An 18,636-nucleotide genomic window follows, 5' to 3' on the forward strand; every position below is an offset into this window, starting at 1 on the left:
CTGAGATCAAATTTACTATCTCCATGACCTGAGCAAGTCATCTTACCACTGCTGCCTCAGTTTCCTCATCTGTAAAATGGGATTTTTTTTTTTTTGGCAAGGCAAATGGGGTTAAGTGACTTGCCCAAGGCCAGATTTGAACTCAGGTAGTCCTGATTCCAGGGCTGGTGCTCTATCCATTGCGCCACCTAGCTACCCCTAAAATGGGATTGTTGTGGGGATCAAATAGGATAATAATTGAAAACTTTTAGCATACACTAAGGAAACAAACATTAGACATAATCATCATTATCTCGAAATCCTATGACATTGCAAAGGAATGAATTCATGATACTTTAGAAACTCTGTTCCATCATCAGTTTGAGTAAATATTGTGTAAATATGAACTCTGATTTTAGAGACAAGAATGTGTTGATCCCCTTTCTTTTCTCTGAGCCCCTTTCGTAGCATATATTTAATTTCATTTACCTTATTTTCGTTGATGTACTGTAAAGTAGTGAAGAAAACATTTCCTGCAATAAAAGAGCTGGCTCTGAAGGGGACTGTATCCAGTTGTCTTGGACAAGTCACCCTGACTGTCTGAACCTCCATTTCTACCTCATGAACTATATATATAATACTACTCTTTACCTGTTTCACACAGTGTTAAAATGTATCATAAAGAAATAAGATTAATTCTTTTTTTTTTCAATTATGGGGTTGGAAGAAGTTATATTTTTGTGCAGACATTTTTGCTGTGTTTTTTTTTTAATGCCATATGATTTATGGATCTTTGAGTAGCATAGTCTCTGACTCAGAGCTGCAAATGACTCAAAGACCCATGGTGGGTATACAAGGAATAGAGGATATTATCCAGGAAATGCCTCTGATGAGGCTAACTAAGGAGGTGACCTGACCGAGGAGGCCAGGCTGAGTGATGTGAGTCCTCCTCAGCCAAACTTGATGCCAAAATAGTGATATCAATAGAAATATGGTAGCAGATTGGTAGCTTCAGAACAGTGTGGGGATTCCCACACCCCAGAAAGAGTTAAGATTACTGAAGAAAGCTAAAGACAACATAAACTTGGCTTTCTTTTTGAACCAGAATTGAACTGAATTAAAGCAAGAGTAGAACTGTTGCTGGGGATGGATTGAACAGTGATGGAGGTCAGAGCTACTTCATTCTCTGCCAAGGAGAGTTCTTTGATCTATTAAGAACAGATTAAAAATGGCTCATAGGACATTAGTGCCATAAGGAAATTCTGAAATAGCACCTTGGCAGCCTCTAACCCTGATGGGGAAATGGGGGGTGATTGCTAAGGCACAGTCAGTGCTGTTTAAAAATTGTGGAGAATAGGAGATCAGTTGTTGTTTTTCAAAAAGAGAAATGATGTACACTATAAACTATGGGCCAAGAACTGACTAAATTCTCAAACCAAACATCTAGAAAAATAGAAAAAGACAATCACTAGGCTAACATAGTTCAGTCAGGAACAGGTTATGCTGAAGGACCTTTAGTTCCTTTTTTTGTGGTACTTCCCAGATTGGTCCACAGGAGAATTCTATAGAATATTGGAGAATCTTAGGAGAGAAAAGTCAAATGGGAGTTCAGCTATCCTATAATCCACCAGTTCAGCATCCTGTATTGTAGTGCCCCAGGTTCTTTCCTTGTCCTTTGAACATTGAACATTTTTATCAACTTATATAAAGACTTCTGTGGAATTCTTACTCCATTTTTCAGATTTATCAACCAATGGAGAGGGATTTATTAAGTGCCTGTTATTAGCTGAGTATGCGCTTGCTAAGTGCAAAGAATTTGAAGCAAAAGCTGTTTTTGACTTCAAGGATCTTCCATTCTAACAGGAGAGGCAGAAAGTATACTTAGGATCCTTTCTAAGCAGTCACTGGCAGCTCTAGGGCCTGGAAAAGCCTGCCTGCAGCAGGGTGACCCTTGGAATGGGGGGGGGGGTGCCATTGCAGGAGTCCAGAAATGGGAGAGCAGCAGAGTTCTGTGACTTTTCTTCATTTCTTTTCAGCATATAAATTGAAACAAAGAGAGTGAGTTGTGGGAGCAGTCAAGGGAGTCAGATATTTGAGAGTGGAAGATGGTGTAGAATTTGAATTTGTTCATCTTAGAAAGTGAGGAAAGGAGATCCAAAATAGCAGTGATAGCATGGTCTTGAGGGAAGAGATGGATTGGAGATTATGATAAAGAGAATGAGTAAGTTTAGGAGTAAGTCATAGGGAGAAGGTGGAAAGAGAAAAGATTATGATCACATAAAGGAAATTCTGAGTTCTTGAACATGAAAGTGGAACACTTGGGATCACAAGATGAAGGGTGTGTAGCTAAGGTGTAGTAGAGGAGTAATCATGGGAGTTTTATAGTTTGAAGAACTGGTAAATAGGGAATTTGAGGGAAGATCAATCAACTGTTACATGGTCAAAAATCTAAAGACATCTTTAGACAAGGAAATATATTTTAAAGCATTTAAAAACTTTTTTTTTTGGACTGGAAAAACATCCCTTTCTCCAGTTCAAGGAGATCTAAATTAAAGCAGCCAAAGTAGTAGCTCCCACTTAGCACCCCCAGTGCCAGTGAGGCCATGGTGAAGAACATTGGGTTTGGTCAAATGACAGACAGCCACATCTTTTCATTAGAGTGGCTTGTGAGGCATGAGATTCACAAGAATGAGAAATTTAAGGAAATGTCTTTATGCAGCAATGCAGAGACCAAAAGAGGGCAGCCTCAAAGGACAGATGCCCGTTCACTCTGGTCAAGGAAATGGAAAATGTCTAGGAATCATGTTTCCTGTGAGGTGCTTAGGCCAAGAAGATCCCTGGGAGAATGGGTGCCTCTCTAGCCTGGGTCCTTTTCCTTCCAGGTGAGTCCAGGCCCTGAGGAGAATAGTTCTCCAGACTTTTTCACTTAGAACACTTCATTCTTGGCATTGAAGAATCCTGCCTCTGACCATTTCCATTAGCAGCCAGGGTTTGTACTTAGGCAGTGTTCCTCATAAGACTTCATTGAACTCACAGCATTTGATGTATTTTGAAGTTAGTCGTTGTGTCCATGTAAGATGCAAGTTTTGTTTTTGGTAAATATCTTATTCTTTCCATCTCAATAGAATCTGCAGGGGCTACATCACAAAGCAAAATTACCGACGGTGCTCTTTCCCTCTTGAAATGGTTTTGTATTACTTTGGATATATTTTTCATTTACTTATCTTTGTATATGTTGCCTCTATCTCCCTTGTAGAATGTGTGCTGCTTGAATGTGAGAAAGATTGTTGTTTTTTCCCTGTGTCCCCAGCACCCAGGCAAAATACTATACCTTATCAGTCCTTGTGTTTTTTAAATTGAAGTGAAGTATTAACCTCCAATATTACATTTCCATTAAACCATTATTTTTTAAAAATAAAGAAATATAAAAAGAACCAGAAGTCCTTTAACACACCTTTTACTGGGGGATCTAGAGAAGACTGTGAGCATGAATTATGCAGAACAAAATGGTCATGATGAGACCATTATCCTCAGTAGGTTTTTTTTTTAAGTAACTCATTCCTGATTTGAGTGGTCCCTTCCAGCTTTAGTTTTGTGATCCTTTGATAACCAAAATTCTTTCAGAGATTAGAATCCCCTCTTTCAGAATTACTTTTAAAAGTTGAGCATGAAAAGAAATAAAGCTTAGCAGAAAAAAAAATTGTTTTAATTTTGTCCTTGGTCCTAGGAATTATTTCTCATGAAAGATCCCAAAACAGTCCTAAGAGTATCAATGCATTTAGCCTCAGAACCCTAGATATTACATAGTTCAAAAGTCCATCCCTATTTTCAGAAGAGATCATGGAGGTCCCAGCTAGAGAGAAGAGCTGCCCCCTGAGTGTCTGTGAGAGTGGGAGAACCGCTGAAAGCGCAGGCTCTCGAGTGCTTGTCTGTTGGACTGTATTGAAGGCCAGGAACTCGACTGGCCCCGGGGATACAGGGAAAAGAAAAAAATCTTCCCTGTCCTCACAACCCTATACATCTTACTTTGGGGCAAGTTCCTTTTCTTTCCTACTTTACCCTTAGTTGTGGCTACCAGCAAGGGAAATCTGGGCCTTGTGTGGTGATGGGGGAGCCTCTGGCCCTATCTACCAGCAATCCACTGCACTCTTTTGAACATTCTTTCAGCCCACAATATTTTGAGTAAGGAGCCCAGAGGAAAATTGGAGGATTTTGTGAAAGAGGCAATATTTGAACAGTTTTGAACTATATGTGTGTGTGCAGAATTTCAAATTAAGGAGGGTGAAGGCATTCTGGATATGGAAACAATGCAAACAGGCAAAGGAGGAAGAGGAAAATATTGGACATGTACGAGGGATTGTCCAGAGTATCTTTGGCATATATGGGACTCAGATGACATGATTCTAGTAAGGTAGCAAAGTGCAAAGTTATAGAACTTTGCTTGAGAATCAGGGAAGGCTCCAATTCCTAAAGGCAGGAGAAAATCACTTCAGGTGTCATGAAAAGGGATGCTCTATCCAAAGCTTGGCATAAAATTTGTTTCTGACAGTTGTGTGAAGTAATGTTTCAAGAGGGAAAAAATGGAAGGAGGAAGAAGCATTGGGAGGTTGTAGAAGGCCAGGTATGTAGTGATTGGATCTGATACACTGGGTGGGGTAGGGGTGGGGTTACACTGAGAATAGAAAAGTGGGGTGGACCGGAGAGACTTTTGGGGGTGGTATAATCTAACACGGAGGTCAAGTCAAGAAATTGAGAGACTGGTAACAAATAGGGAGAAGGGAGAGTCATAACACCAAGGTTAGGAATTCAGAATACAATAAAGGGGATTTGGAAAGCTTTAGATTCTTCAAGATTAATATAAGGGGGGCAGCTAGGTGGTGCAGTGGACAGGGCACCGGCCCTGGAGTCAGGAGTATCTGAGTTCAAATCTGGCCTCAGACACTTAATAATTGCCTAGCTGTGTGGCCTTGGGCAAGCCACTTAACCCCATTTGCCTTGCAAAAACCTTAAAAAATAGTATAAGGAAAATCATAAAATCCTCCTCATCTTAAGGAGTCATGGGAAGGGATTTGTTTCATCATTTTTAGTGCCATTGCCGTTCAACCAAAGCTTGACTTGGTTGGCCCTCTCCAGCCCCATATTGCTTGATTTTAGAATGTATTCTTTATCTTCATTGCTTATCTCCTTGGTAACCTCCTTTCATCTCCCAACATCATCTCTCTGTACTATTCCCTCTCAAGTGATAATCAAGGTTTCTTTTCAGATCCTGACTATAAGTGATTTCTTTAACATTGTGAACAGGATGCATTTTTGCTCTGTTATTTAAAAGTTGATGCCATTACGTAGAGGAGATAACTGGTAAATTTTTGTCACATTAGGTTCTGAAAAGTTTATTTTATCCAGGAAGCTTGTTAAGCATTAGAAGTGTTCAGTGGCAAGCCTGAGTTTGACCTATATTCATCTCCTTGTTCCCACTCTGACAGTCATACATAATGTGATAGAGATAGGAAAGAAAGATTTTAACAGAATCTGTAAAATATTAAGCCAAAGTTTGGGCCAGTGTCTTATGAAATAAAACCTGACACCAATCAAAAAGGAAGAGGGGAAAATTTGATGACAGAGTCAAGATCCAGAAAGATCTCCACAATTTAGATCACAGACTCTCAAAAGTTTCTACAAATGTAGCAGGAAATCAGTTTTACAGGATGGGTGAGAGGTGTCTAGATGGCTATTGTGTGAGGATGGAATGGTTTTGACTTTTAGTGGATGCACGTTCCAGATGTGTCCATGCTGGGTTATATAGAAGCAACAAATCTAATCCTATCGGAGGCCTCCTGGATGGAGACTTAGTATCCAGAAGGGGAGGTATCATCTCCTTGCTCCAATCCATCCTGTTCTAACCACATCTATAAAACTGCATTAAGTTCTGGTTACATTTAGGAAAGACGTTAACAAATCACAGTACATTCTAAAAAGGTCAGCCAGCTTGATGAGATAACTGGAAACTATTCTGTCAGAGAAAATTAAAAAAAATCTGAGGCTTTTTTTTTTTAAACTTAGAGAAGAAGATCTGGAAATGCAGCCACTGCCTTCACGCCATTTGAAAGGCTGCCATAAGGAAGAGGAATTAACCAATTAATTTATCTTTGGAGAGTAGCTCTAGAACTGTGACTGGCAGCTGTGGGAAGACAAATTTCATAGTAAGGTCAGGAAAACCTTCCCAGCACTTAAGGTTGCCCAGAAAACAAAATGAAAGGGTCCCTGGCACTGGGATATTTAGGCAAAGAGAGTGTTGGTTGAGTGGTTATTTTGAGGAATTTTTGATTGTGTGATGTTAACTGAAGGCTGTCTGATTCTGTGACACTGCATTTTGTTTTAATTTTACTTTCAATTTTGACATGACTCCTTCAAGGTAGAAACTGAAGGAGAATGTTAACCCTTTTGAGTTAGGGTGCTTTCCATGTAGATAGATACAAAGCATTATTTGTAATAGGTACCACCCCCTTCTTGATTCCCCTTCCCCCCCCATTTGACTTGATTCTCCTTAGAATGATTGGTATTGGCAAGTAATGGGCATAAACTTGTATTGCAGCCCAAATAGCTGTAACAGCACCAAAGATGTGGAAGAAACCAAAAGATCGAACCCGAACCACTGAAGAGGCGTTAGAGGTGGAATTAGAGGTAAGAGCACACTGTGGGTTTCGACATTTCAGTTTCAGGTCAGCTGAGTGTTTCTTAAAATTACAATTGAGTTGATATTTCTGTCCTCTGACCAAAGAGAGATTTTTTGGTTTCTTCAAACTTTTTGGGTAGTTTTTTCAAAAATCTAGTTATTCTTGGACTTAGAGCTTCCCTTTGCCCTCCCTGACTCTGCTCTACCCTCCTTCCCTTTGCAGGAGTAAGGGAAGATAAGCCTGTGTCAGCTGTGAAGGCTTAGGTCAAGCCATTCTGTTCTTCTTTTAGCTGTCTGGAATGCCAGAGGTTCAGTTTACATTACTACTCTTCATTTTCAACAAATTAAATTTACTCCACATCAGTCTGACAGATCAGCTAATTAAAGCAGCCCTAAGTTTTTGAGTTTTTATTCAAATTCAGACATGTGATGGCAGCAGAAGTATGATGGCCCACTCCAGGGAAATTCAAAGAGATATTTAGTTGTGTGGCTCCTTTCAAATTAGCCACTCCACTGTTATTAAGCCTTTTTTCCTCAATTATTTCCTAAACTAGATTCTGTTGTAAATGCCAACATAGCAATTTCAACCAGAATTCTCAAAATAGGATTAAGGGTAGAATCTAATACTGAGGGTTGGGTCCTGCTGTTCTTTAATTAAAACATCTATATTTTCAACATGATTACTATCCCAGAACTAGAAAGTGGATAAGAGTATGGCCAGGGATGACTCATAACTCCAGTCTTAGAAACTTCTCTAGTGTAAGCCATCGCCTTAAAATAATTGCTTCTTTAAGAACAGGAGTTACCACTTCAAATGTTGACATTGTCTTGTGTGGGCTACCTGTCTGTGTACTCTCTGCCGCTAGCTAGGAATCTGACCACCTTCAGGCAGACCTCCCTGCTAGGTGGTGTTCCCTTGTCATTGCTCTGGCATGATGCTCTGTTGATGTCACAGTTAGTCCCATAGCAACCACTAAAATGTTGCCCACTGCAATTTCATTGTGGTGATCAGGAGTTAAGAGCAGGCAAGAAGTTAGAGAGCTGCGAATAGCAGCTGCACAGGTGTCGCAGCTGAACAAGAAAATGTTGCTCCTACAGAGGATCAAATGCCTGCAGCACCTTCCAGAGGCTGGGGAGTCTCACACATTCCCGGTATGGTGACAGGGTTTCTCTGGGTGGAGCCCCCCCCTCTCCTAGAAACCCACTTAGGGAGTCTTTGTCCTCTCCTAGCATGCCCCTTGCTGGATGGCCAGAGACACTGTTCTGTAGCTCGGCCCTGCCTCTCCAGCCCCTTCCCACCCTGTTCCCCTACTGCTTTACTGACCAGTGATGAGGTGTTAGGAGATCCAAGGATGCTGCCTCAGAGGCTGGGCGCCCACCCACCTTTCTCAAAGGGAGCAGCACTTAACTCACACCTACCTACGGCAATGGCTCAATAAAGGCCTAATGTCAAAAGCTTTTCATTTGCCTCTTTCTGGCAGTCCTGAAGGAATCACATTTCTCAGTTAACATTGTAAACTGTCCTCCAAATCCATCTAAAATAAAGTGTTAAGAGATCTGTCAGCAGAGTAGAGGGTTTGGTAGTCCCTGCTGTGTCAATATGACTGATATGGAGTCATTCATAAGCAGTCTTAAATTATCGCCTAGACAGATGACATGAATGATTCATCTCAAACACCTTTTTTAGGCTTGAGAGAGGGGTTTTTATTGAAAAGTCCTCAGAGAATGTAGGGTGCTCCAGACAACCTGAGTGTAAAGAGGTGGAATTCTCCCTGCTCATTTGATCCAGCTCTGCCATAATGTGGCACATTCAACTTTGATGGCATCATGTATATATATACATTTTAAAAATCCAAGCTACAAGTGCTAGCAATTGCTCTCTGTGAAAATAATAATGATCCTAATAAATCCAGTGGTTTCAGTCTTAAGTTCATGTGCTTTCACAGCCTAGTGCAGCATACTTTGTCTTTGCTGGCTTAACAGATTGCAGTCAGCTTGTTAATTTAGGGGGAGCCTTTCCAATGTGACCCCCACAGCTGCCTCCTTGGGTTTGGCCATTCCAGATCATGATTCATGGATTCTTTAGATTTCTTCATGCAGATGGAAATTGAATTTCTCTGTGTGTTTCTGATATTGAGCAGTGAGGATTTTTGCCACAGTTCATGTGGGCTTCATCAGTCTTGTTTTCCACTTCATCTTTTCTCCTGCACTTGCCATTTTTTGTATTGCCCATGTTCAGAAACAAGGAAGTGTCATACACAATTAATTGGGTAATATCATTTTCTTGATTATTAATAAAATTATCTTTAAATGCCACTTACATAAGTATTGCTGTCTTAATAACTCAGCTTGAGTTGGCAAAGAGTTTTTAAATTTAATTTTCAATTAGCAAAATTAATTTTCTCTTCACCCCCCCACATAAAAATAAAAGCAAATAAACCCCTTGTAACAGTTCTGCATAGTCAAGCAGAACAAGTCACTCTTTGGTTATGTATTGCTAGAGTTTTAAAGGAAGTAAATGATATTAATTATCAAAGTAGTAAAGTATGGATGCTAAGCCATATTCAGGTTTGGCATTAAGGAAATGTTTGCTTTCTGCTGTGTAGTCAGTAGAAGTAAGTATTGTTTCCAGCTGCTTGTTTCCTTAGGACTTCCAACCTTTGTTCTTACCTTTGCAGCATTCTCTTATCATTTCACAATATGCTTCCCCTTCCCAGATGTAGCATGCATCCTCCCACCAGAGCTGCTCATCTGTGTCTATTGAACAACAGCTTAGAATCAAGTGGAGTCTCAGTAGTAACAGGTTGGCCCCTAGGGATGCCAGCTCAAATACCTCATTCTTGACCAGGCAGTAGTTTCGATCCCTTCAAACAGAAACCTTATTACTGCACAAATGATATGAGTGAACAGTCCTCCTGCTCTTCTCCTCCACCTCCCCTCTCCTGACTCTACTGTCTTGGGGGGGGGCCTCCTGGCATCACTCATTCCAGGGGCATGAAAGGCCCAACAGCACATGCCCATCCGCCTACCTCTGCAGTGGCCAGAGAAAGCCAGCTAGGATTGCAGCCTTCTAGCTGGAGGCAGCTCCTGTGACCTTGATGTCCCCAGGGCATTTCACATTTGGAAGGTTTGGGGGGTATAAAGAGTAAAGGACACTTAGGGACTTTTTCTCCATTGGCATGAAGGGATCAGAGAGATTCATCCGGGAGGATCGCTTCCTCATTCTGTTCCTCCAATAGAAAAGGCAGACCAGACAGACACCACCATCAGGTGGAAGCTGGCTGACGTGAAGGTCTTGCAGAATTCTAAAAATCTGTCTCACCTAATAGAATGAAAACAGGCTCTGTCTAGTGAGGCAGATAAGTGGCCTTTGGTGGTAGTTCTTTTTGAACCCTTTCCTGAATAATCTTGTGGCAGCCAAGAGCAGCCCCTGAGGAGCCCGACTATTGGCAGGCCATGCACCAGAGGCAGGACAGGAGAAGGATTAACAGTTCTTTCCATTCTAAGTCTTAGTATATTTGGCCTTCATTAGTCATAATTAAACCATTTTAGTAACACTGGCAATTGTCTGTATTAGCCTGAAGGAGTGAAATGCAGCATCTTAAATAAACTTGGCATGATGCTTCTGTATGCTATGTGTGTGTGACAGCCTTCCATAATGAGCCCTAGGCGTGTGTGTGTGTGTGTGTGTGCGCACCCGCACACACATGTGCAAATTTATCTTTCAATGTCTTTATGTATGCATACATCCACACATAGCTGTGTTTTAAACTAACCTCTATGTTCACTTATACTTCAGCCTAAAGTTGAAGAGGAGCTTTCAGGTGACAAAGTACTTGAATCCGAACAGGATAAAATGAGCCAAGGGTTTCACCCTGAGCGAGACCCCTCTGACCTTAAAAAGGTGAAAACTGTGGAAGAAAATGGAGAGCAGGAAAACGAGCCCGTGCGTAATGGAGCTGAGAGTGCTTCTGAGGGGGAAGGAGTCGATGCGCACTCAGGCTCCCCAGACAGTTCTGGCGATGGGGTGGCCTTCCCTCTGAAGCCAGGTGAGTCCTGCCCCTCTCTGCCCTTTTGTGTGCATGCTGGCTGCCAAGGCTTAGGCTCAGGGCCCCTGCCGCCAGTGCCAAAGCCAAGGGGCACTGACCCATCCTCCAGAGGACACTTCACCAATGCTGCAGGGAAGGGGGGAGCCAAATAGATCTTTTTCTCTGACACTCAAGAAGCAAACATTGATGAAATACATGTTTAGCTACTGGAATTTCTGACTTTTCTAGTGTCTAGATGACTTTTCAGAATTGATGTGGTTATGCTACAGGGTGTCCAAAAAGTTTTAGTGCCATTTTAAGATTGAGTGTAGGACAACCCAGGTAGAATGTCTGTCTAGCCAGGAAAAAACCCACTGAACCTTGATTAGAAGAAAATACGATGCTCCATGAGGTCTGAAACCCAGACCATTCACTACACTGCATCAGAATAGAATTGGTAGTGAATCCCAACAGAAATGTGAAATTATGTGAACTCTGCACCCCAGGACATCTCCCATTACCAGACGGTACAGAGAGAAAATCTTCTTGAAAACAGAACTCTGGCACATTTGTGATATTTCACTATGAGCTTTTAGGTTATTCTTAGGCTATTTCCACTTTTCCCCTTTGGATATAGAGAACTTAAGGTGAACACATGGTGAAAGAATTTTTTTTTTAAATTAAAATGTTTTTGTGGAGGTGACAACCCTGACTCATTATATCTGGAAAGACGACTGCCAAGAATTTGGGTTTAAATTTAAAATGCACAAAACCTCAAAAAACAAACTGGACTTACATTATATCCATTAAACAACCACAGAGGAATGTGTTTTCTGTGGTGACATTTAGCATTTTGGTATTACCTCTTACTTCAAAACTATTTCTTTTAGTCCTGTGCATGTAATAGAACAAACCAAGGTATGGTCCCTGAGATAAAGAATCTATTGATTCATTTGCCCTTAAGCTTATTGGCCAGATGCAAATATAGTGCCCCATGTGGGCAAAAGGGATGAATTTAGAGTCATAGAGTTCAGATCCTAGCTTGGCCACTTAAACTATATGGGCAAAGTACTGGGCCTTGTCAAACTTCAGAGTTCGTGTTTGTGAAGCAAGGAGAAAGATGGATTAACTGTGGGATTTGTGATCCCAGGATGTAGAAATGACAGGCATGAGCCTGCACGCATGCTCTGTAAGCAGAGGAGAATGCTTCTGGGTACATGCCCAAGTTGCTATCTTCTCTTTCTGTGGCACAAGTCCAAGAATGGACTGGAGTCTCTTGAATCTAGTCCAGAGGCAATCCTGGGCCTGGTCCAGACCTCCTGACTCAGGACCGGAAGAACATCTCATTTTACCCTACCCAGCCAGATCCACAGCAGAATCTGAAAGAGTGAAGTACCATGAAATAATCAGCTTTAGCTTTCTTCAGTTCTTCCATTGGCTTTGTTCTCCTACATCTCCCTTTACTCTTGGATCTTAGTGTCTCCTAAGCTGTTGACTTGTTTTGAAAAGAGATCTCTAAGATACTGCACTTCCATTTTTGCTTACATATGTGATTGTTCTCATGTTCTGCTAAATCTTGCTGGTCATTTAATTATTGTTCTGTATTTGCAGTATAGCTCTGTTGACTAGATTAAGAAGTATTTGTGTCTGTTAGATGTGTTTTCCTAGTGAAGGGCTCTATTTTGCATGAGTGACATTGGAATAACTTTATAAAAAATTGAAAAATCAGTGAATCAATCTTTTTTTTTGTTTGTTTTTTTAGGTTTTTGTAAGACAAATGGGGTTAAGTGGCTTGCCCAAGGCCACACAGCTAGGTAATTATTAAGTGTCTGAGGCTGGATTTGAACTCAGGTACTCCTGACTCTCGGGCTGATGCTCTATCCACTACGCCACCTAACCATCCCAAGTGAATCAGTCTTAATGAAATGATAACATTATAAATGGCAAAACCAATAAGGAAATAGAAGTGCATGTTGTATGGCCCATGTATAGTTGCTCTTTCCTTTGTCTGTTAGAGATAATTGTTGATGATTTAAGAGTTGAGACCTGAGGTCAAATCCTGCTTATGTGACTTAAGAATGAGCAGGCCACTTACCTTCATGTATAAATTGAGGAAGATCATTCTTTTTTTTTAATTTAATTTTTTTTAAAATTTAAGACAATGGAGTTAAGTGACTTGCCCGAGGTCACACAGCTAGGCAATTATTCAGTGTCTGAGGTCACATTTGAACTCAGGTCCTCCTGACTCCAGGGCCAGTGTTCTACCTAGCTGCCCTGAGGAAGATCATTCTTATACTAGTTGCTTCAGACAATTCAGGACTTTAATAAATCGTAAAACACTCTTAACAGATATTAATAGATATCTGATAATAATTTCCTCTCCTGTCTCTTTTTCTTTGTTTTGTTCTGTTTTCCATGGACACTTTTAACTTTGCTTGTATTTAACTAGAAACTGTCTTGTGTTGTCACTACCTGTACTTGCCCTCAGCATTCAGTTACCCCCCACCCCCAATATCCTGTTCACCTGATAAATTACTCTTCTGAACGAATTAATAATATGTTTTTATTTTTGGTCCCTTTTTACTTTAGCGATAATCTTCATCACTTCTAATGGATTGACGATCAACAAGATTTTTTATTTGTTGGATTTATCAGGGCAGGAATAGGGGACTGGATCCATACCTAACCAGTCCGTTCCCATTTGTTTCTACTTAAAACTAACAAAAATTCATTCCGAGTATTGGAGAAAAAAATTCAGCATTTCTTTTGATTAGGACTCATCTCTTTTTTGTTAAATACTACAAATTATAGAAATTCAAGAAATTGGAACTTGAATCAGAACCTCCTTAAGAATTCAACTTTAGTGGTGGTTCCTCAATGGAGTGTGATCTAGATGGGGCCCCACTCTATACCCCACTGCTACTAGGAATATCAGCTTAGCATAACTTGTGGCTAACTGCTTTCCCCCAAAGTGAAGGAAACCATATGAAGACTATGTAATACTCCTTTGGAATCCCAAGTTCCTAGTTAAAAATTACATATTCCTCAGAAATCATTCCCATCAATTTTTTTAGTCTTTACATGTTTTGATTTGCTAGTAAAAATCGCCATTTTGCTGTTGTGTTTAACATTGGAGAACTTTCTCTGTTCTTCCTGATTTATTTCCTCCAAATAAAAACACTATAAAGAAGAAAGTTGTCTTTTTTATCAACAATTGACACTGAGGACATCTTTTCGCTCTGAAGTCCATTCTGTAATGTGAACTGTACCACTTGTCCCCACAGAATATATGACCTTATAAAGAATACATACATACATACATACATACATACATACTTGTGTATATGTAATACTTTTAGAGACATATAATCCTAGGAAATTATGTTTTCCTTAATTCAGTGGACCTAACAGTCAAAAGATTTTCATTTTGGAAATTTTTTTTAAATATATTATTGGTTTCTTTTTTTAAAAACCCTCATTTCTGATTATAGCCCTCTCCTGTCCAGTGAGAGCTCATATGTGTAACAAAAATTAAAAAATAAAAAGAAGAAAGCAGCTCAGCAAAAGGGACCAACAAAACCCCCCTGACTGTATAGACAATGTTTCCCAACCATAGTCTTCTACATCCAGTTCAGTTAAGCAAACAGAATCAGCCTGGGGGAACCAGGGTCCCAGTGCTTACTTAGTCCCTGAGTTCTCTCAGGTCCATCTTCAGAGTCTGGGGTGTAAAGGGAAAAGAAAGGAAAGACCGATGATAACTAGCAGGCTGGAGATACGAAAGGCACTTAAGGTGGTGGGGAGGAGAGAAGCTGGCACCCTTGGCTGCCTCCTTTCTGTCTTTCCAGGACAGTTAGGTGAAGTGGTGGGGGGACCCTGACACAGAGGCCTCAAGAGTGGGGAAAAAATTATGCAATACCTTCTCTGGGGAGTGGCGTGAAGAGTCAGAGAAGAAGAAAGGGCAGCATCTGAGCCTATGGTGAAGGGAGTTCTGGACATGAGAGGGTAGGAATGAGGGGGCATCCCTCACCAGGAGAGTAGAGGGCTCCCATTGAAGGGCACACTGCACAAAAGAGGATGTGAACGAAGGGAAACCAGGAGAGGAGGGCTGCAGAGGAGTGAGGAAGAAGGGAACACAGGAAAGGGCAGAGCTTAGTGTTTGACTGTCCACCCCCAACCTTATACCCTCCCTGAACTACCAGCTAGAAGGCATGACCCTAGGTTTAATCTGGACCTCTCCTTTCAACTTTTCCCTTAAAATTGTCGACATCATTCAAAAATATATTTTGGATTTTAGGATATTTGAGGTTCATGTAATGAGGATTTTTGTTACATGACTTTCTCCAGAGACTCCCTCTGATTTTCTGTTTATTTTTGTAGAAAACACAACACAATATAAAACCCTCTATGTGGCTTGTACTCTTCCTGTTGTTTGAATCTCTTAGCTGATTTATGTATTTGTTCCTGGTTATAACTAAGCAAAACAGATTTTTCTTCTTCTTCTTCTTTTTTTTTTTTTAGGTTTTTGCAAGGCAAATGAGGTTAAGTGGCTTGCCCAAGGCCACACAGCTAGGTAATTATTAAGTGTCTGAGACCGGATTTGAACCCAGGTACTCCTGACTCCAGAGCCAGAGCTTTATCCACTATGCCACCTAGCCGCCCCCAGATTTTTCTTCTTTCATATCTAGTTTGTGCTCTTGATCATTTTATATATATGTAAACATGAATATATATGTCTATATCCATGTCTCACATCGCTGCCAATCTCCCTCTTCCCAGATTCCTGGAAGCCTGCTGATACTGAAGGGAAGAAGCAGTATGATCGGGAGTTCCTTCTTGACTTCCAGTTCATGCCTGCCTGTATACAGAAACCTGAGGGCCTACCTCCCATCAGTGACGTGGTTCTTGACAAGGTGAGTTAGAGCCCCTAACCTTGTGAGTGGCAGTGGCCCTGGCCCAGGGGGCTGCTGAAGCTGAGTGATGCCTTCTCAGAATCACTGGCAGTTTTCAGATGCAAGAAATTAGCAAAGGAAATCAATTATGTTGAAATGCTTATGCAAATATTTATTTTCCTAAGGGAAACCATCGTGAGTGTTAACTCTGATGCAAACTTGGGTTTTTTTTGTTTGTTTTTTGCAAGGCAATAAGGTTAAGTGACTTGCCCAAGGTTGCACAGCTAGGTAATTATTGTCTTAGTCAAATTTGAACTCAAGTTCCCCTGACCCCAGGGCTGGTGTTTCCACTGTGCCATGAGCTGCCTCAGACTTAGTTTTTTCAAGTGCTTTATTGGTGAATTTTGTTTTTCACACCATATTCAATTCTTGTAACATCCTCACTTACAAAAATTCTTTTAAGCAAAATCATCTGATAATAGTTAATTACAACAGAAAGCTGTACAACTTTCTGTGCCACCACCTCCCAACAGAGTTTTAGAAAGCACAGGCTTCTGGAACCAATATCAGTCACTGCATTTGACTGAAATCTGTTGTGTCTTAGTTTTCTCTTCTTCTATATTATTGAAGTCATTTTTTCCTCTGGATTCTGTTGTCTTTATGCTTAATCCATTCACACAGGTCTTTCTACTTGTTCTCTGAATTCATTGCTCCTTAAGCACAATGAGTTATTTACGTTTCTAAAACATAATTTGTTGATTCATTGTCCAGTTGAGAACATTCTTTTGCTTCTAGACTTGGGCTACTTGGAAGATTGGTGGTGGTCATCTGTTACTGACTTTCTTCTTAGAATATATGAAATTAGACTGCTCTCCATGAAAGAGCACACAGTTTGCTAGTTTTTATTAAAGTGGTTATGCCAAGTCTCAGTTCTACCAACAAGATGTTCATGTGCATTTTAAATAGGGTTGGTTGTAGTTTGTTTTTCTTTTGAAAATTTTTCGTCATGCAAAACTTATTTCACCACCTGAGTGAATTGTAGTCATATGGGATTCTACTTCCTATTTTGGAAGTCAGATGTTAAAGATACTGGATACAGAGATTTGTACCCAAACATGTCAAACCTTTAAAAAAAAAGGTCAATTAACAAAATTCTGTTTCTCTACCCTTTACCTCCTACATATCCTTTGGCTGGGGGGTGGGGCAGGGGGAATGGAAGCTAAATTCTTATAACAGATATACATCATCAAGTGAAACATTCACTCATTGATTATGTGCTAAAGTTTTATGTCTCACAGCTTAGCTTTAACATCCTCATTGCTTTTGATATGGATCTCTTTCTGATCATCCACAGAAACTTTACCAATAAGAAATTTTTTGTTACCTCCTGGTTCCTTATAGTTTAGCATATGACGTGTCTAATTAAAGGTTCTTGATGACTCTAATTTATGCAATATAGTAGTGATAATTTACTTTTAACTGTATTGTATAGATACCATTCTAAATCAGTAAAGCTGATGAACTGTTTTAGGAGATCATAGTAAAGCAGATTTAACTATTTATATCCACCAATTTTCTTGAATAAGGAAACAAGTGAGATATTCAAATGGAAGTAGAAATCTTAAGAATTTAATTTTGGGGGCAGCTAGATAGCACAGTGGATAGAGCACCGGCCCTGGAGTCAGGAGTACCTGAGTTCAAATCCGTCCTCAGACACTTAATAATTCCCTAGCTGTGTGGCCTTGGGCAAGTCACTTAACCCCATTGCCTTGCCAAAAAAAAATTTAATTTTGAAGCATTTTTCTATGGAGCTAAGTTGATACCATGAATTAAATACTTTTTTAAAAAATTCTTTTAGGGGCACCCAGGTGGCGCAGTGGCTAGAGCACTGGCCCTGGAATCAGGAGTACCTGAGTTCAAATCTGGCCTCAGATGCTTAATTACCTAGCTGTGTGGCCTTGGGCAAGCCATTAGCCCCGTTTGCCTTGCAAAAACCTAAAAAGAAAAAATTCTTTTAAAACTGATTTAAGTTTTATTTCCCTTGCTTGATTTTCTTTTTTTTGGGGGGGGGGTCTTTTTGCAAGGCAAATGGGGTTAAGTGGCTTGCCCAAGGCCACACAGCTAGGCAATTATTAAGTGTCTAAGACCGTATTTGAACCCAGGTACTCCTGACTCCAAGGCCACTACACCACCTAGCCGCCCCTCCTTGCTTGATTTTCAAAATCTTTTTTGAGCTCTGTCATAGTCTGAGCCCAATTTCCATTTTTCTTGCAGTCTTTAGATGCAGGAGCTTGAATTTCCTCATCTTCAGATTGAATATTTTGATCCTTCTTGGGACCATAGACAATGTATTTCTCAATGGTGCTCCTCTTTTTTTCTCTGTTTACTCATTTCCCCAGCCTATGGTTGGTCTTGGGGTACTTCCTGAGCTTTTGAGCATTATTAGGATATACCCCCCACAAGGATCTCTGTGTGTGAGGCTTTGTCTTCCCTCCTGGTCTGTGAAAGATCACAAGGACACCCCTCTGCCATGGGGCTGAGGTGGGGGGTGGGGTGCTGCTGTTCTATTGGGGAGGCCTGGACTGTGATCAGGATCTGAATGTGGTCAGAGCCCCAGAGTCCTGTTCCAGGTACAGCTGAGCACTCCAGGCTCAGTTGCCTGGTGGCTCCTGCTTACCCACTCTGCCTGCTTCCGTTTCCTCGATCTGGGCTGCCATGGCCATGCATGCTCCGGCAGAGGTCCCCCTGCTGATCTTCCAAGTTGTTCCCAGTGTTCCCCAGGGTGTAGGTCAGGAAACTGCCCCCACTGTCGTGAGCTGCAGCTCCAGACGCCTTGGGGCTGCCTCCAGGAAGCTGAAGTTCCTTCACTCTGGCAGGCCACCCCTCTAACCCCGTGCAGCGGAGGCTTTCCACTATTTTCCAGGTTACCTTGGGTTGGAGAACGGCTTCACTGGATCCCTCTGTGGGTTCTGTCTCTTGAAAGTCATAATTTTATGATTTTTGAAATATTGTGGCAAGAGCACCTAAGAGAGTCTCTTCTCTAGTTACCATCTTGGCACCGCCCCTA

At 41.0% G+C, this 18,636-nt stretch overlaps 1 protein-coding gene across 8 annotated transcripts in view; it reads left to right on the forward strand.

Moving 5' to 3' along the window:
* Nucleotides 1-18,636, forward strand: part of EIF4G3 (eukaryotic translation initiation factor 4 gamma 3) — a 252,487-nt gene that overhangs the window by 171,126 nt on the left and 62,725 nt on the right. For all 8 annotated transcript variants that reach the window (XM_074218211.1, XM_074218213.1, XM_074218215.1 and 5 more), the window contains 3 exons: nucleotides 6,572-6,660; nucleotides 10,452-10,701; nucleotides 15,457-15,590. In XM_074218211.1, the coding sequence (XP_074074312.1) occupies nucleotides 6,572-6,660; nucleotides 10,452-10,701; nucleotides 15,457-15,590 (473 nt within the window). The remainder of the gene's footprint in view (nucleotides 1-6,571; nucleotides 6,661-10,451; nucleotides 10,702-15,456; nucleotides 15,591-18,636) is intronic.

Source organism: Macrotis lagotis, chromosome 1 (assembly GCF_037893015.1).
Source record: "Macrotis lagotis isolate mMagLag1 chromosome 1, bilby.v1.9.chrom.fasta, whole genome shotgun sequence".
NCBI classification, from domain to species: Eukaryota; Metazoa; Chordata; class Mammalia; order Peramelemorphia; family Peramelidae; genus Macrotis; species Macrotis lagotis.